We start from the raw sequence: 16750 nt of genomic DNA on the forward strand, positions 1-16750 counted from the left end.
GCTTACACTCATAAAGATGAACAAAGGCTAGATTTCCCCAGACTTCTCTTCTCCACCGGCGGAAAACAGCAAAACCTAGTGATTCTTTTCGCTGCAATAGGAGAAAAATGCATTCTCTATCACCACAAAAAATGGAGGAATTAGCTTTGTCAATCACTCTCGGATATTATTACTCCTCCTCCTACTACTCGTCCTAAAACAGCATGTCATCATGCTGAACTGCCAATTTTTCAGCGGCCCAAAGGGCTCTGTTTTAAATTATTTTTACAATTTTTAAAAGTTTCAAAAGTTTTTAAACTTTAACTGAAACCAATTTTTTTCGGAGGGCTGCCTCCAGGCTCTGTTACAAATTAAGCAACAGCGAGCTGTATCTTTAAAAAAGGTTTTTGGGTTTCACCTGCCCTCGCAGTTGAGCAATTTTTAAGGGGTAAACTTGTACTCTTGGTACAGCAATTTTGCAGGCCCTCGCCTAGACTGTTATCTAACTAATTTTTCCAGCCTTCGTCTACACTCTTGGTAACCAAATGTTTTCAGGTTTCGCCTATACTCTTAGTACACCTATGTTTCAGGGGTTTGCCTACAATCTTGCTACAGAAATGTTACAGGGGTCCGCCTATACTCTTGCTACAGTAATATTACTGGGGTCCGCCTACACACTTGCTACTGAAAGGTTTGAGGGGTTCGCCTATAGTCTTGTAACAGAAAAGTTTCATTGGCCCGCCTATACTGTGGGTGCACAAAGGTTTCCCATTGCGGTGTTCAGCTGCCTGACACATACACAGAATGAAGTATGTGGGGACACATGGATTTTTCATAGCTATTTAACTCACGGCACTTTGAGTCAAACAAGGTGGAGGCTGGGACCGAGCCTGACCCAGGGCCCGCCCACACAGAGTATTGCGGGTCCTACCTCAGTCATGGTTTCTCGGGCTTATTATGCAACCTCGTCCTCCTGCTTGGGGTCTGGGGATCAGTGTAACCACAGTTGTCCGAGATACTGGATTGGAGCATTCACAGGAAGCGTTTGTGATTTCATGAGACTTTCACAGGGTCACTGTATACCTGTCGTGGCTACTTTTGCGACACCTTTTGCTTCAAACCAATCTTTGGTGTTAGTATGTGCTGCTGCATTGTGGAGAAGTGTAGAAGTGCTGGCACCTGAGTCCCCTTTATGCCCACGTTTGCGGCTCCAGACAATTTTGTGACAGAGGTGGCACAGGATTGGAATAATGATCGTACGTTAATTTATCATCAATTTTCATCAGCATTGCGGGCTATCGCCCACACTTTCAAAGAGGGTCGCTGCCTGGCCCTGCCAACCCTCTGCAGTGTGTGTCTCCAGCTCCTCCTCATCCAGTATGCACTTATAAATCGACATGAGGGTGGTGTGGCTATGAAGCGAGCGTGTGGCATGAGGGCAGCTGAACGATGTGCAGGGAAAATTTTGTGTGCACTGTGGACGCAGGGTCGTGCGGGGGGTTGCCAGCATGTAACCCGGGTGAGGAGGCAGCGGTGTCACTCGCAGGCGGTGATTGTCCTTGGTTGTAGCTAGTGTGGTGCTTAGCCAAGATGTGCCAGCGAGTGTGCCTTGCTAATGAGGATCTGTCCCAAGTAAATAGTTAGGGGGGTGACCACCAGGCTCTTGTCCCCATTTTGGCTTAATAGTGGGACCTGGGAGCCTCAGATGCAGCTATGCATGCTGCCCCTGCCATTCCCTATCCATTTCTGTGGTGTTTCGATGACTTTCTGATGTTTTCAGGTGTTTCACAAATCATCCCTTATGCGGAGCATCGGTCCCATACAAATATGCTCGAGTCGCCCATTGACTTCAATGGGGTTCGTAACTCGAAACGAGCTCTCGAGCATTATGAAAAGTTTGACTCGAGTACCGAACACCCGAGCATTTTGGTGCTCGCTCATCTCTAGTAATAACTCATTATGTAGAACGCAAGCACTGAGCCCAATTACACAAGGCACAATCAAAGTTATATGTTCCATTAGGTCAGAAGGGAGCGACCACCATAAACTGGCACCGATGACATCTGCATCTTTAGTTCCCTCTATCTTGGCTAACAAACTACTGAAAGCAGTGAACCCATAAACAAAACTCCATTCCTTGGGGCTAAGATTACTAACTTATCTCACACTGAGTCACTGTTATTACCTTGTTTTCCTGATAATAAGCCCTACCTCAATAATAACATATATCCCGATTTTCAGGGGAAGGCTTGAAATATAGGCTAAATGTGAAAAAAAATAAATACTGAACTAGCAGCCGGCGTTCGGGTCACTCTCGCTGGGCTGCGGCACTGCTGCAGGCTTCCATGTCCTCCGGCACGCTGACAGAGCAGCTCTTCCTGGTAGCGGGGCTTGAATACCCCGCTTCCAGCAAGCTAATGCTCTGATTGGTTAATCCAACACTGCGTCAGCTGATGAAAGTCGGCGCTGGATTAACCAAACACAGCCATTCAATGAATGGCTGTGATTGGTTAATCAAGCGCCTGCTCTCATTGGCTGAGCCATAGTGCTTGTGAGACAATCACAGCACTTGCTTGCTGCAGGCTGGGTATTTAAATCCCCGTCACCAGAAGGAGAGTTCTGTGTGAACACCGAGGACACTGCAGCCTGCCGCATCGCCACCGGAGATCTGCAGGTCTAGGGACCAGGTGAGAATAAGCCTCCCCCCACAAAAAAATAGATATTGCACTGCTGCTATGCAACCTTTGCCGACTGAGAAGTACGGCCCAGGGGATTCACAATAATGTTTTATGTACTCGAGATAAATAGCTGCAATTCCTGTCACGCTTAATGAATATAAAGGGGTATTAAGCTCATTAATGCTTAACTATCTTCATTTAGCTATTTACTGATTGTCAACTTACAAAATCCTGTGATTCTATGATCGTGCTTGCCATAAAAAATGAGATTGTTCAAAAAATGTGATATCTTTGCTACATCATGCAGGGTTTTTGTGTCATCAGGGTTCATACCATCAAGTATATAACCAACACCAACTGTCAAACATGAAGGAGGAGGCATGATGGAGTTTAATATGCCATGCAGTACCCTCTGGTGTTCATCTACTTGGTCGGGGCTTTAAATAAATGATACCAAACATACTTCTAGGATATGCCAGAACTACTTAAGAAGATACAAAGAATCCAGTAGTCTACAAAGAATACAATGGCCTGCAGGGTCTCAAGACTTAAACCACATTGAGCTTGTTTGGGGTGAACTGGACAGAAGGGTGAAAGCAAAGAAATTGACAAGTGCAGCACATTTATGGGAACTTCTGTAACAACGTTGGGAAGACATTTAAGTATCTGAATGTAATTTTATAAAGAATGCCTCAATGGTGGAAAACAACATCTTATAGGTGAGCGCATTATTTTGTGTTTTTGAATACATTGAAATAAGACTCTTGAAATGGAATACCTCTTTAATGTAATTGGATTTGATGTAATACAATAGATATAATAAGGTCACAATGTCATACAAAAGAACAGTTTTACATAATATATTAAACTTACCGTTTTTTTTTGTACTTCCATGTCCTGATCCAGTGTTACCATACGGATATTAACTGAGGGAGTAGATGAGAAGTGTGTCAGGTATGTATGACATGTTACAGTGCATTATCGAAAAACGAACGTTCAATATCGTGTTAGCCAGCAGAACAATATGTGATTGTTCTCAGTAAGGCCTCATGTCCGCGGCACATGCGGATTTCCCTATGAGTCAGTTGGGAAATGATTTTTAAATGTTTGACGGCGATCGTGGATACCGTTTTTTTTTTTCGTGAAAATGTACGCAGATGCGCCGTGGATCATCTGCGTGGGAAAAATCACAAGCCCAAAGTGATTGCCTTCCCCCTCCTCCCCACCTCTCTGTTTGGTCTACAAGCAGAGAGGTATCTGCCTACAAATCTGCAATTGAATTGCGGATGAATTGCCGATTGCTCGCTTCCATAGGGATTAATAAAGCCAATCTGCGCAGAATCCGCAGTAAAATGGAGCATGCTGTGATTTCTTTTCCACATGTGGCATCCGCAAATTAAATCTGCATGTGTTTAATTGAGGTGTGGACACCGCATGCTTCCCTATGGACAGCTTGAACTGCCGATCTTCCACGCATATTCTGCAAATCGAATCAGCCTGTGAACAGTATAATGTATCTCTAGTCCCTCCTCCCCTGTATACAGTACAATGTATCTCTAGTCGCTCCCCCCTGTATACAGTCTAATGTATCTATAGCCTCCTCTTTGCTGTAAACAGTCTAATGAATCTATAGTCCATCCTTCCCTGTATACAGTATATATATATATCTCTAGTCCTTCCTCCCCCGTGTACAGTGTAATGTATCTATAGTTCCTCCTCCCCTGTATACAGTGTAATGTATCTATAGTTCCTCCTCCCCCATATAGAGTATAATGTATCTATAGTTCCTCCTCCCCCATATACAGTATAATGTAGCTATAGTCCGTCACTGACTGATTTGCCGCGAATTCTCTAATTTTCCGGTGACGAACAAACATGAAATTTGGCACAACCATTCTTTAGATACTAAATAGGAAAAGTAAAAGGGTCACAACTTGATTATTCAATTCTAAGTGCAAAAGTAAGTGACCCCCATATGTTATTTACCTAATTTAATTCTCTAACTTCCCAGTGTCATACAAACGTGAAATTTGGCACAACTTTTCTTTAGGTCCTAAATACTAAAAGTAAAGGGGCCACAATTTGATTATTCATTTCTAAGCATGAAAAGCTGTGAAAATCCGCGATACATAGGAATTTTTTCAGAAACTGTAAAGCCGAGGGAAATGATTTGTATATTGAGGAGAATCTACGTTACCTCTATGTGTATATACTGAGGAGAATCTACCTCACCTCTGTGTGTATATACTGAGGAGAATCTACCTCACCACTATGTGTATATACTGAGGAAAATCTACCTCACCTCTATGTGTATATACTGAGGAGAATCTACCTTACCTCTGTGTGTATATACTGAGGATAATCTACATCACCTCTATGTGTATATACTGAGGAGAATCTACCTCACCTCTATGTGTATATACTGAGGAGAATCTACCTCACCTCTATGTGTATATACGGAGGAGAATCTACCTCACCTCTATGTGTATATACTGAGGAGAATCTAACTCACCTCTATGTGTATATACTGAGGAGAATCTACCTTACCTCTGTGTGTATATACTGAGGAGAATCTACCTCACCTCTATGTGTATATACTGAGGAGAATCTACCTTACCTCTGTGTGTATATACTGAGGATAATCTACCTCACCTCTATGTGTATATACTGAGGAGAATCTACCTCACCTCTATGTGTATATACTGAGAATATACTCCACCTGTATGTGTATATACTGAGGAGAATCTACCTTACCTCTATGTGTATATACTGAGAATATACTCCACCTCTATGTGTACATACTGAGGAGAATCTACCTCACCTCTATGTGTATATACTGAGGAGAATCTACCTCACCTATGTGTGTATATACTGAAGAGAATCTACCTCACCTCTATGTGTATATACTGAGGAGAATCTACCTCACCTCTGTGTGTATATACTGAGGAGAATCTACCTCACCACTATGTGTATATACTGAGGAGAATCTACCTCACCTCTATGTGTATATACTGAGAAGAATCTACCTTACCTCTATGTGTATATACTGAGGATAATCTACCTCACCTCTATGTGTATATACTGAGGAGAATCTACCTCACCTCTATGTGTATATACTGAGAATATACTCCACCTCTATGTGTATATACTGAGGAGAATCTACCTCACCACTAAGTGTATATACTGAGGAGAATCTACCTCACCTCTATGTGTATATACTGAGAATATACTCCACCTCTATGTGTATATACTGAGGAGAATCTACCTCACCTCTATGTGTATATACTGAGGAGAATCTATCTTACCTCTGTGTGTATATACTGAGGAGAATCTGCCTCAGCTCTATATGTATATACTGAGAATATACTCCACCTCTATGTGTACATACTGAGGAGAATCTACCTCACCTCTATGTGTATATACTGAGGAGAATCTACCTTACCTCTGTGTGTATATACTGAGGAGAATCTACCTCCCCTCTATGTGTAAATACTGAGGAGAATCTACCCCACCTCTATGCGTATATACTGAGGAGAATCTACCTCACCTATATGTGTATACACCGAGGAAAAGCTACCTCACCTCTGTGTGTGTATACACTTAGGGAAATCTACCTCACCTCTGTGTGTGTATATACTGAGGAGAATCTACCTCACCTCTCTGTGTATATACTGAGGAGAATCTACCTCACCTCTATGTGAATATACTGAGGAGAGTCTACCTCCCCTCTATGTGTATATACTGAGGTGAATATAACTGACCTCTATGTGTATATACTGAGGAGAATCTACCTTACCTCTATGTGCATATACTGAAGAGAATATAACTGACCTCTATGTGTATATACTGAGGAGAGTCTACCTCACCTCTATATGTTTATACTGAGGAGAATCTACCTCACCTCATTGTTTATATACTGAGGAGAATCTACCCCACCTATATGTGTATATACTGAGGAAAATCTACCTCACCCCTCTGTGTATATACTGAGGAGAATCTACCTCACCTCTGTGTGTATATACTGGAGAGAATCTACCTCACCTCCGTGTGTATAAACTGAGAAGAATATAACTGACCTCTCTGTGTATATACTGAAAGGCTGTGAAGCACATAAGAAAGCAGCCATGGACTGCAGGGATGAAGCCTTTAAGGCTAACAAGGGGCTGCAACCTCCAGTCTGTGTGTAAATTTAAATTAAAAAGGGGCGTTACCTTTAAGGGTAAAAAGTAAGGGGAGTGGGAGGGTGGCACATTCTGCAGAGGGACATCGGTACATGCAGCCTGAGGAGAATCTAACACTCCTCTATGTGTATGCATATTTTATTACTCGGTTCTTCTATAGTAACTATGACTTCATCAAATTTTCCGTGCGAAGAACACGTAAACACCAGTACCAAATTAACTTGGGTGAAGTCGGGTATATCAACTACCTATCCCGAAAATTGATAAGAGTTCTGTAGGGAGTGCGACAAGACAGATTTATTGCTGAGGTTAAAAGTTAGCGTTCTGGTCCTATTAATGCGAAATCCTGATGTACCAAAACTGTGCAGCAGCACACAATTACAAATTTCACACCGGGGGCGAAACATTGTAAGAGCCACTGTTATAACCGGGATAGCAAAAGGAACAAGTATTTCAATTCCACGCATTCCGATAATACCAACGGATGTGCCTTTTCAATTCAAAAGGATGCAATTCCCTCTAAAAACAGCATTTGCGTTGATGATCAATAAGGCTCAAGGGCAAACACTTAAGGTAGCAGGTGTACATTTAGAAAAAACATGTTTTTCTCCTGGGCATCTGTATGTGGCGGCTCAGGTGTATACAGCCCACAAAACCTTTATATCCTAGCAAAAGATGACAAGACCAAAAATCATACAGAAGTGCTGACAGAATATTACAGTTACACTCCTCTCACATCTCAACTTTTTATGATTTAATATACAGCAAAACATGAATTAGTTTAAAAAATACAAATTTGCAGGTGACAAGCTAGTGTATCGATAACCCCTCCTCCCCTGTATACAGTATAATGTATCTATAGTCCCCTATCCTCTGTATACAGAAAAATGTATATATAGTCCCCTATCCCCTGTATACAGTATAATGTATCTATAGTCCCCTATCCTCTGTATACAGAAAAATGTATCTGTAGTCCCCTATCCCCTGTATACAGTCTAATGAATCTATAGTCCCTCCTTCCCTGTATACAGTGTAATGTATCTATAGTCCCTCCTCCCCTGTATACAGTGTAATGTATCTATAGTCCCTCCTCCCCTGTATACAGTGTAATGTATCAATAGTCTCTCCTTCCCTGTATACAGTATAATGCATCTATAGCCCCTCCTCCCCTGTATACAGTATAATGCATCTATAGCCACTCCTCCCCTGTATACAGTGTAATGTATCTATAGTCCCTCCTCCCTGTATACAGTGTAATGTATCTATAGTCCCTCCTCCCCTGTATACAGTGTAATGTATTTATAGTCCCTCCTCCCCTGTATACAGTGTAATGTATCTATAACTCCTCCTTCCCTGTATACAGTGTAATGTATCTATAGTCCCTCCTCCCCTGTATACAGTGTAATGTATCTATAGTCCCTCCTTCCCTGTATACAGTGTAATGTATTTATAGTCTCTCCTCCCCTGTATACAGTGTAATGTATCTATAGTCCCTCCTCCCCTGTATACAGTGTAATGTATCTACATTCCCTCCTCCCCTGTATACAGTGTAATGTACCCATAGTCCCTCCTCCCTGTATACAGTGTAATGTATCTATAGTCCCTCCTCCCCTGTATACAGTGTAATGTATCTATAGTCCCTCCTCCCCTGTATACAGTGTAATGTATTTATAGTCCCTCCTACCCTGTATACAGTGTAATGTATCTATAACTCCTCCTTCCCTGTATACAGTGTAATATATCTATAGTCCCTCCTCCCCTGTATACAGTGTAATGTATCTATAGTCCCTCCTTCCCAGTATACAGTGTAATGCATTTATAGTCCCTCCTACCCTGTATACAGTGTAATGTATCTATAGTCCCTCCTCCCCTGTATACAGTATAATGTATCTATAGTCCCTCCTCCCCTGTATACAGTGTAATGTATCTACAGTCCCTCCTCCCCTGTATACAGTGTAATGTATCTATAGTCCCTCCTTCCCTGTATACAGTGTAATGTATCTATAACTCCTCCTTCCCTGTATACAGTGTAATGTATCTATAGTCCCTACTCCCCTGTATACAGTGTAATGTATCTATAGTCCCTCCTCCCTGTATACAGTGTAATGTATCTATAGTCTCTCCTCCCCTGTATACAGTGTAATGTATCTATAGTCCCTCCTCCCCTGTATACAGTGTAATGTATCTATAGTCCCTCCTCCCTGTATACAGTGTAATGTATCTATAGTCCCTCCTCCCCTGTATACAGTGTAATGTATCTACAGTCCCTCCTCCCCTGTATACAGTGTAATGTATCTACAGTCCCTCCTTCCCTGTATACAGTGTAATGTATCTATAGTCCCTCCTCCCCTGTATACAGTGTAATGTATCTATAGTCCCTCCTCCCTGTATACAGTGTAATGCATCTATAGTCCCTCCTCCCCTGTATACAGTGTAATGTATCAATAGTCTCTCCTCCCCTGTATACAGTGTAATGTATCTACAGTCCCTCCTTCCCTGTATACAGTGTAATGTATCTACAGTCCCTCCTCCCTGTATACAGTGTAATGTATCTATAGTCCCTCCTCCCTGTATACAGTATAATGTATCTATAGTCCCTCCCCCCCTGTATACAGTGTAATGTATCTACAGTCCCTCCTTCCCTGTATACAGTGTAATGTATCTATAGTCCCTCCTCCCTGTATACAGTATAATGTATCTATAGTCTCTTCCACTGTATATATATATATAATGTATCTATAATCCTTCCTCCTCACCTTTTTGCCCTGGTTTATACATAGCTTTGTCGGTTTGGATGAGGGTCCCGGTATTTTTCTCCTGTGCGGTCAGCTCCTTTGAGCTCAGCTCCACCTTCTCGCCATCGCTCCTGTGTCCGTGGACGGCGATGGTGACTTTCCTTGTGAAGCCTGAAGGTGCAGGAGGCTGCGGGACATTACGGTGTTACTTCAGTAGTGTTAGAGATGTGAGACCACCAGTTATATACATGTCTATATGTGTCTATCTATTGTATCTACAGAGCAGATACACTGTACAGATCCATATAAAGCCGCCATATACTGCTGGGATGCGTTGCAGTGTATTTCCTAGGATGTTAGTATGAGGGGCAGATGGGGCTCCGTACCTGGAATGACGTGCAGTGCCATGTGGGGCTGTCCGGCTGCACTGTATACAGGGTCTCACTTCCAGATGAGGTCTTCAGATCCACTGTCATCTTTGTGAACCCCTGCAGGTCCGGGGAGGAGTGCATGCAGAAGAGGTTGTTTAATCCGTGATACACGTCAGGAGGGATGAACAGTGCAAAGCTTCTGTAATGACAAGAACACAAGCGATTCCCTGACCGTCAACCAGAGCAGAGACTCAGGATAGAGAGGCCGTGACCACAGCCATCCCTGATATGTGCTCTGCACTGCACATAACAGGAACGTATCTGCACCAGACCCCCTCAACCCTCTGCACATCAGTGTCATCTCTTCATCAGACCCCCTCAGCCCTCTGCAAGCTACAGTGTCATCTCTGCACCAGACCCCCTCAGCCCTCTGCACATAACAGCGTTATCTCTGCACCAGACCCCCTCAGCCCTATGCACATCAGTGTCATCTCTTCATCATACCCCCTCAGCCCTCTGCACATTACAGGGACATATCTGCACCATACCCCCTCGGCCCTCTGCAAGCTACAGTGCCATCTCTGCACCAGACCCCTCAGCCCTCTGCACATTATAGTGTCATCTCTGTACCAGACCCCGCAGCCCTCTTCCCCTAACAGTGCCATCTCTGCACCAGACCCTCTCAGCCCTCTGCACATTATAGTGTCATCTCTGTACCAGACCCCCTCAGCCCTCTTCCCCTAACAGTGCCATCTCTGCATCAGACCCTCTCAGCCCTCTGCACATTATAGTGTCATCTCTGTACCAGACCCCCTCAGCCCTCTTCCCCTAACAGTGCCATCTCTGCACCAGACCCCCTCAGCCCTCTGCATCACAGTGTCATCTCCACACCAGACCCCCTTAGCCCTCTGCACATTACAGAGTCATCTTTGCACCAGACCCCTCAGCCTGCTGCCCTGTACACTGTAATCTTATCTCTGCATGCTTCCCCCCCCCTTTTATCCGTGATCATCCTTATATTGCTGGGATCTATAGTGGGAGGAGCCTAAACAAGTCTGTGCAGCGTGGGGATGCAGTCTCCTGTATGTCAGAACTATCTGGCAACCTCACTGCATGTACAGGAATGGCAGTCGCAGAATATACGAAGGGAACCGCAGGAGCTCACACTCTTCACTGTGCTGCGAGAGGAGCTCTATTGGGTGTGATCTAGCTAATAAATGGCTGAGGCAACGATCACACAGTGGTTCATTTTGTTTATTTAGTAGAGGCGCTCACACATATTGAAGCCACTGATTGCACTTACGGGATTTTGCTGGACTGTACCAGAATTCCATCCATGCTGAGGAGCAGACACAGCAGCCACATCCTGGAGCCCATTCCTGGGGAGAGACACAAATATATTACCGAAACCTCTCGCAGAAGACGCGTTTCAGGTGGATAACAATCTGTCGCATTCTGGATGCAAAACGCGTTACCTCATCCGTAAAGTCATTAGAGCGTAATTGCCAGAATACCGATTGGTGCTGACTGTGCGGGCTTATCTGGGTTCTCACTAAGAGAGGCGTCTACACAAGAGCGTGCGGCACATTGTGATGTTTAATGGGGTGCGGTGTGTAAAGGGGGGTAAATACACGTTTTCTCAAAAATACATCCTTCATATACACAAGGCTTGTTAGCAACGACTCACTTCAAAAGGACGTACCCTCCACAAAAGACTGTCCCTCTCCCAAAGGTGTTTGCCCCACTGCAAAATTGTCTCTCCTAAATAGTTTGCCACCCCCCCCCCCCCAAAAAAGAAAGCTGCCACATCCTTTAAAAAGTATATGCCCCCAATAGGTATGTCTCCTGTCCAAAATGTATTTAACCCCCTGAAAAGGACATGCCCCTGGAATACACATCCACCCCCACCTCAAATAGTGTGTCCTGCAAAAAAAATAAGTGTCCTCAAAAAATATATCCATTCTGCCCAAAGGTGTATGTCCCTCTTTAAAAGTGTTCCCCCCTGGAAAGATATGTTCTCTCAGCGCTTGACAAAGTATAAAGAAGCATGTTATCCATCCAAAAGTTTGTCTCTTCCACTCAAAAGTTTGTGCCCCATCCCAAAAAGTATGTGTGCCCGGAAAAGGTATTCACCCCAGATAAGCATGTGCCTCACAAAAAAGGAAGCATCTAGTCTGCCTCCCTCCTAAAAGCCTACAGCCCCCCCCCCCCCCCCCTTACAAGTAAATTCCCCCACAAAGAATGTGCTCTCTGTCCAAAAGTATGTCACTCCTAAAATGTACGCACCCAAAAAGTACCCACACCTCATGAAAAGTCTGTGCCCCCCCCCCCCAACAGCGCCACAAAAATAGTTGCATTCCTCCCTCCCGCCCCTTTATAAAGTATGTATTTCCCTAAGAAAGTATCCTGTAATGGTGTAAATCTTCAAACTGCCCACAGAGCAGAGCCACAGGGAACACACAGAATGGGGTCCTCGAACCAGGAGGATCATCCCCCTGCAGACCCTTCCACGTCTCCTGCCCCAAAGATTATCCCCCTGCAGACCCTTCCAGGTCTCCTGCCCCAGGAGGATCATCCCCCTGCAGACCCTTCCACGTCTCCTGCCCCAGGAGGATCATCCCCCTGCAGACCCTTCCACATCTTCTGCCCCAGGAGGTTCATTCCCCTGCAGACCCTTCTACATCTTCTACCCCAGTAGGTTCATCTCCTGCAGACCCTTCTACATCTTCTGCCCCAGTAGGATCATCCCCCTGCAGACCCTTCCACATCTTCCCTGCCCGTATCACAACCTGCACACTCGTCTCCCATCATGATGCTTATTCTCTCCTCCCAGGACGGATCCGTCCCTCTGACATGTCATCACCAGCAGTCATCTATAACGTCCATGTTTAATCGCCCACCGGGTGTGGAGCGGGGTCTAAGGCACAAATCCTATAATCACAGGGACAGCCACCAACAAATCCCAATGATCAATCCCCGTGTCTCAAATTCTCGCCTCCTTGAAAAACTCTGCTTGCTATCACTGAATAGAAACATTTGTAGTTATAGGCTTATAACCTGTACAGACCTAACACTGCTCACAGCTGAGGGTTTGTTACAATTGTATCTAGTTTAGGCCATATTTACACTGTTGAGCACGTTATCCGACCAAGAAACTTGGATCAACACCGCTCTCTTAAACCGGCGATTTTTATGCGATTGATGCATTTCTGTGAGAAAACGGCTCGGCGGTACAAGCGCAAGAAAATCGCATGTTGTTACAATAGTAGCAAAATAATAATCACATCACAGTCCCATATACAGAGCAAATAATGGCCGAGTTTTTGGTGATATCGCAAAAAAATAGAACCTGCTTCATCTTTTCCAATTACCAGCATCCCCGTGAGAGGAAGAACGCCGGTGTAAATTAACCCTTTGGAAACAGTGGGTTAATACATCACACGAGTTCTGTGCGTTAAGCAGAAAGTGTAAATAAGTTTCTATGAAGTAAACACATCAACACATCTCCTGTGCTGATAGTTTGTTACAGTGTATCAGTGCAGGTAACATGTATCAGCCTGGAGTCCAGGATGTTTATATCACACAGCATTGTGGAGACTAGATACAATGTAACAAACCCTCAGCTGTGAGAACTATTCAGGACGCATGCACAGGTCTCACAGCTAAATCTGACCCAGTGCCGGCCAGTGACCCCCGCGTACCTGTCTCGGATGCACTGCGGATGTGCCGGCTGTCACGCCGCCGCACATGAGCAGTGCAGAGAATGACGCGCTGGCGATGACACAGATCTGTGGCGATTTCAATATTGACATTTCAGAATCTCCGCGGCACGGACGGCTTCCATTGACTACAATGAAAGCCGTCCGTGCGAGGCTCACACAGAAATAGAGCAAGCTGCGATTCTTTCTCATCCAAAGTGATTTCCGCTCGTGTGCGCGGCAGAATCATTTTACATTGCGTGCTATGGATGGATTCGCAGCAGGGGGCGTCTGGCCAGAAACTCTGCAGCAAAAATCCATATGCATTGGGTCTTAGAACACGAAGGGCTTTCAGCCTCTAGATCTGAATAGAAGTGTTACCATTCACTGATGGCAAGCAGAGATTTTATGAATATTGGGAAAGGAATCACAAAGTCCCTTATTAGTGAATGAGATTCGTGTATAAAGCTGCGCCAGAATTAAGGCGCAGGGAGTCTTAGACAAATTTACAGATAGTTTGCGCCAAACTTTTGCGCCCGATTTGTGGGTGTAGCCAGCTTCTGTCTGCCTTTGTGACACATTTATGAAGCGTTACTACAAGAAAGTGTCAGCAAAAAGTGGCGCTAATAAAACCTAACCACAGTTGGTGTCAATGACAAGGTAGAATAGTGGCGCATGTAGCGGTGTTACATGCGAATTAGTGCATTTTGGGGCGCAAAATAAACTACATGGGCGGGGTGCTTTTTACGTTTTTGTCCCCATTTGTGGTAAAATCAGTAATTGGACTGCGGATTATTTTCTTTTTATCAGCAAATGATGCAGAATTTAGTTTTTGGTGCAAAATATATTTCAGAAAACAAATTGTCGCATTTTTGGCGCACACAGAACTGCGATGCAAAAATTGGCCCATCTTTCCTATTTCTGGTGCAGCGTAAATCGTACCAAATTTACAAGTCTGTGCGCCACTTTTGTAAATTTAGCACAATTTGTCTGTCTATGGCGCCATATTAGACAATGTTCATAAATACGGCGATGTCTGTTTGGGAAGAAATCACAATAAATAAGAGAAAAGCGAACGTAAAGCGACGCCACGTGAATCCTCTACTGCAAACACATCATCATGGTGTCTACCGTTCCTCACCTCGTCCCATGTCGCCGCTCCTGCTCATCTGTCTCCGTCTTCCTCCTGCCTCGGCCTTTATAATTTCTCATCAGGTGATGACAAGCGATTTCTTTCTTTACTCTTCCCTTTAATATAAAACCTTGGCTGAGTTCCTGCCACTAAACCCGCAGATCAACTGTTACTATATGTCAGCTGTGATGGCGTCACACAACAATTAGAAGGAGCTGGAGTGTAATACAGAGGTAATGTATGTATACAGTGACTGCACCAGCAGAATAGTGAGTGCAGCTCTGGAGTATAATGTAGGATGTAACTCAGGAGCAGTACAGGATAAGTAATGTATGTACACAGTGACTCCACCAGCAGAATAGTGAGTGCAGCTCTGGAGTATAATACAGGATGTAACTCAGGATCAGTACAGGATAAGTAATGTATGTATACAGTGACTCCACCAGCAGAATAGTGAGTGCAGCTCTGGAGTATAATACAGGATGTAACTCAGGATCAGTACAGGATAAGTAATGTATGTATACAGTGACTCCACCAGCAGAATAGTGAGTGCAGTTCTGGAGTATAATGTAGGATGTAACTCAGGAGCAGTACAGGATAAGTAATGTATGTACACAGTGACTCCACCAGCAGAATAGTGAGTGCAGCTCTGGAGTATAATATAGGATGTAACTCAGGATCAGTACAGGATAAGTAATGTATGTATACAGTGACTCCACCAGCAGAATAGTGAGTGCATCTCTGGAGAAGGTTATGTGTGTGAGAGCTCTGCAGGATCCAGAGTGTGGTCAGCAGTGAGAGGAATCTTACCCAGCCAAGTCTACAGGTGCTGGGCTTGCTCCAGCCATGGAGTCCCGGACCTCCTCCCTCCGGCTTCGGTCGGGGGGAGGGAGGACTGCACCCCAGGAGGGGAGAACACCTGGTCAGAGTGGCAGCAATGTCACCCTGACTCCCCTGGAGGAGCGCAAGATGACTCGCAGCCAGAGGAAGAGCGTAGAGGAACATGCTGAAAAACAACGTATGCAGGCAAGTTGGGCTGATCGCAAGGAGGGCGAGTCAGTGACCGATGTGGCAACCCGTATTGCCAAATATATGAAAGACTTTGGGCATGTCGGGAGGCAGCTTAATAAATACAGGCAGGAGCTGCGCGTTGCCCGCTATGATGCGGAGCGGGCTAGATCTCGTACCAGAAAATTGGCCATATCACGGCAGATTGAAGCCTGTGAGGAGGCTATTGACTTTTATGCGGAGGAGAGGGAAAGGATCCTGGAAAGAAGTGGGCCTTTTAAAGAAAAACTCTTAAATGATGAGAGGTTTATCAAAATGGCGTCTGTGAACAGCGCTGCTATTAAAGAGCGCTCTGCCAGGAGCTCAAGCAGCAGTGCGGGCGAATCGGACGGTGCTCAGGATGGGCGAGCTGGGTGCTCTGGTGAGCAGCAATCTTCGCTGCCAGGTGGGACTACCGGGCCCAGCATCCCAGCTGAACAGGTAAGCCTGCCCCTCAAGTCGGGCGAATCTGACCCGGAGGACAGTGATGACAGCTGCAGCAGCAGTGGAGAGGGGGCGCTGATAATGCGGCAGATACAGCTGCAAGAGTCCCCAGAGAGGCTGCAGTCCTTCTATTTTGGGAATGATCGTCCCCCGGAGACCTCAAGCAAGAAGAAGAGGAAAGGGAAAAATACATATATTCAGGAAAAATTTGTTTATGTCACCAAGCACTCTGGTTTGGCTGCAAAGTCAGACCAGGGTGGTAACCCTGAGCTCCTAGTCCCGGGGGTCTGTGGTGGGTCCGGTGCAGGGGACTGGGGAAGAGAGGGTTAATGCGGCCCAAAACTCCAAGTCCGCTTGTGCCAGTAGTGGGAATGGAGGAGTAAAGGAGGTAGAAAAGAGTGTCGGGAAAGCAAAGGGTCGCGACCAGTCCAGAGGTGCTGGTGCTGTCGGTCACGTCCCAGTGGGAGGGAGGCGTGATCCGGCAC

The 16750-nt window shown here is 45.0% G+C and overlaps 1 protein-coding gene across 1 annotated transcript in view; it reads right to left on the reverse strand.

Annotated features, from left to right (window-relative positions):
* The window catches only part of LOC136626784 (alpha-2-macroglobulin-like protein 1), a 34189-nt gene extending 19318 nt beyond the window's left edge, over window positions 1-14871 (reverse strand). The window contains exons 1-5 of the mRNA XM_066601788.1: window positions 14784-14871; window positions 11248-11323; window positions 9960-10143; window positions 9595-9760; window positions 3531-3583 (exon numbers count right to left, since the gene is read on the reverse strand). Of these exons, the coding sequence (XP_066457885.1) occupies window positions 3531-3583; window positions 9595-9760; window positions 9960-10143; window positions 11248-11323; window positions 14784-14811 (507 nt within the window). The 5' untranslated portion in view covers window positions 14812-14871. The remainder of the gene's footprint in view (window positions 1-3530; window positions 3584-9594; window positions 9761-9959; window positions 10144-11247; window positions 11324-14783) is intronic.
* Between the last annotated feature and the right edge of the window lie 1879 nt (window positions 14872-16750).

Source organism: Eleutherodactylus coqui, chromosome 4 (assembly GCF_035609145.1).
Source record: "Eleutherodactylus coqui strain aEleCoq1 chromosome 4, aEleCoq1.hap1, whole genome shotgun sequence".
Taxonomy (NCBI): Eukaryota; Metazoa; Chordata; class Amphibia; order Anura; family Eleutherodactylidae; genus Eleutherodactylus; species Eleutherodactylus coqui.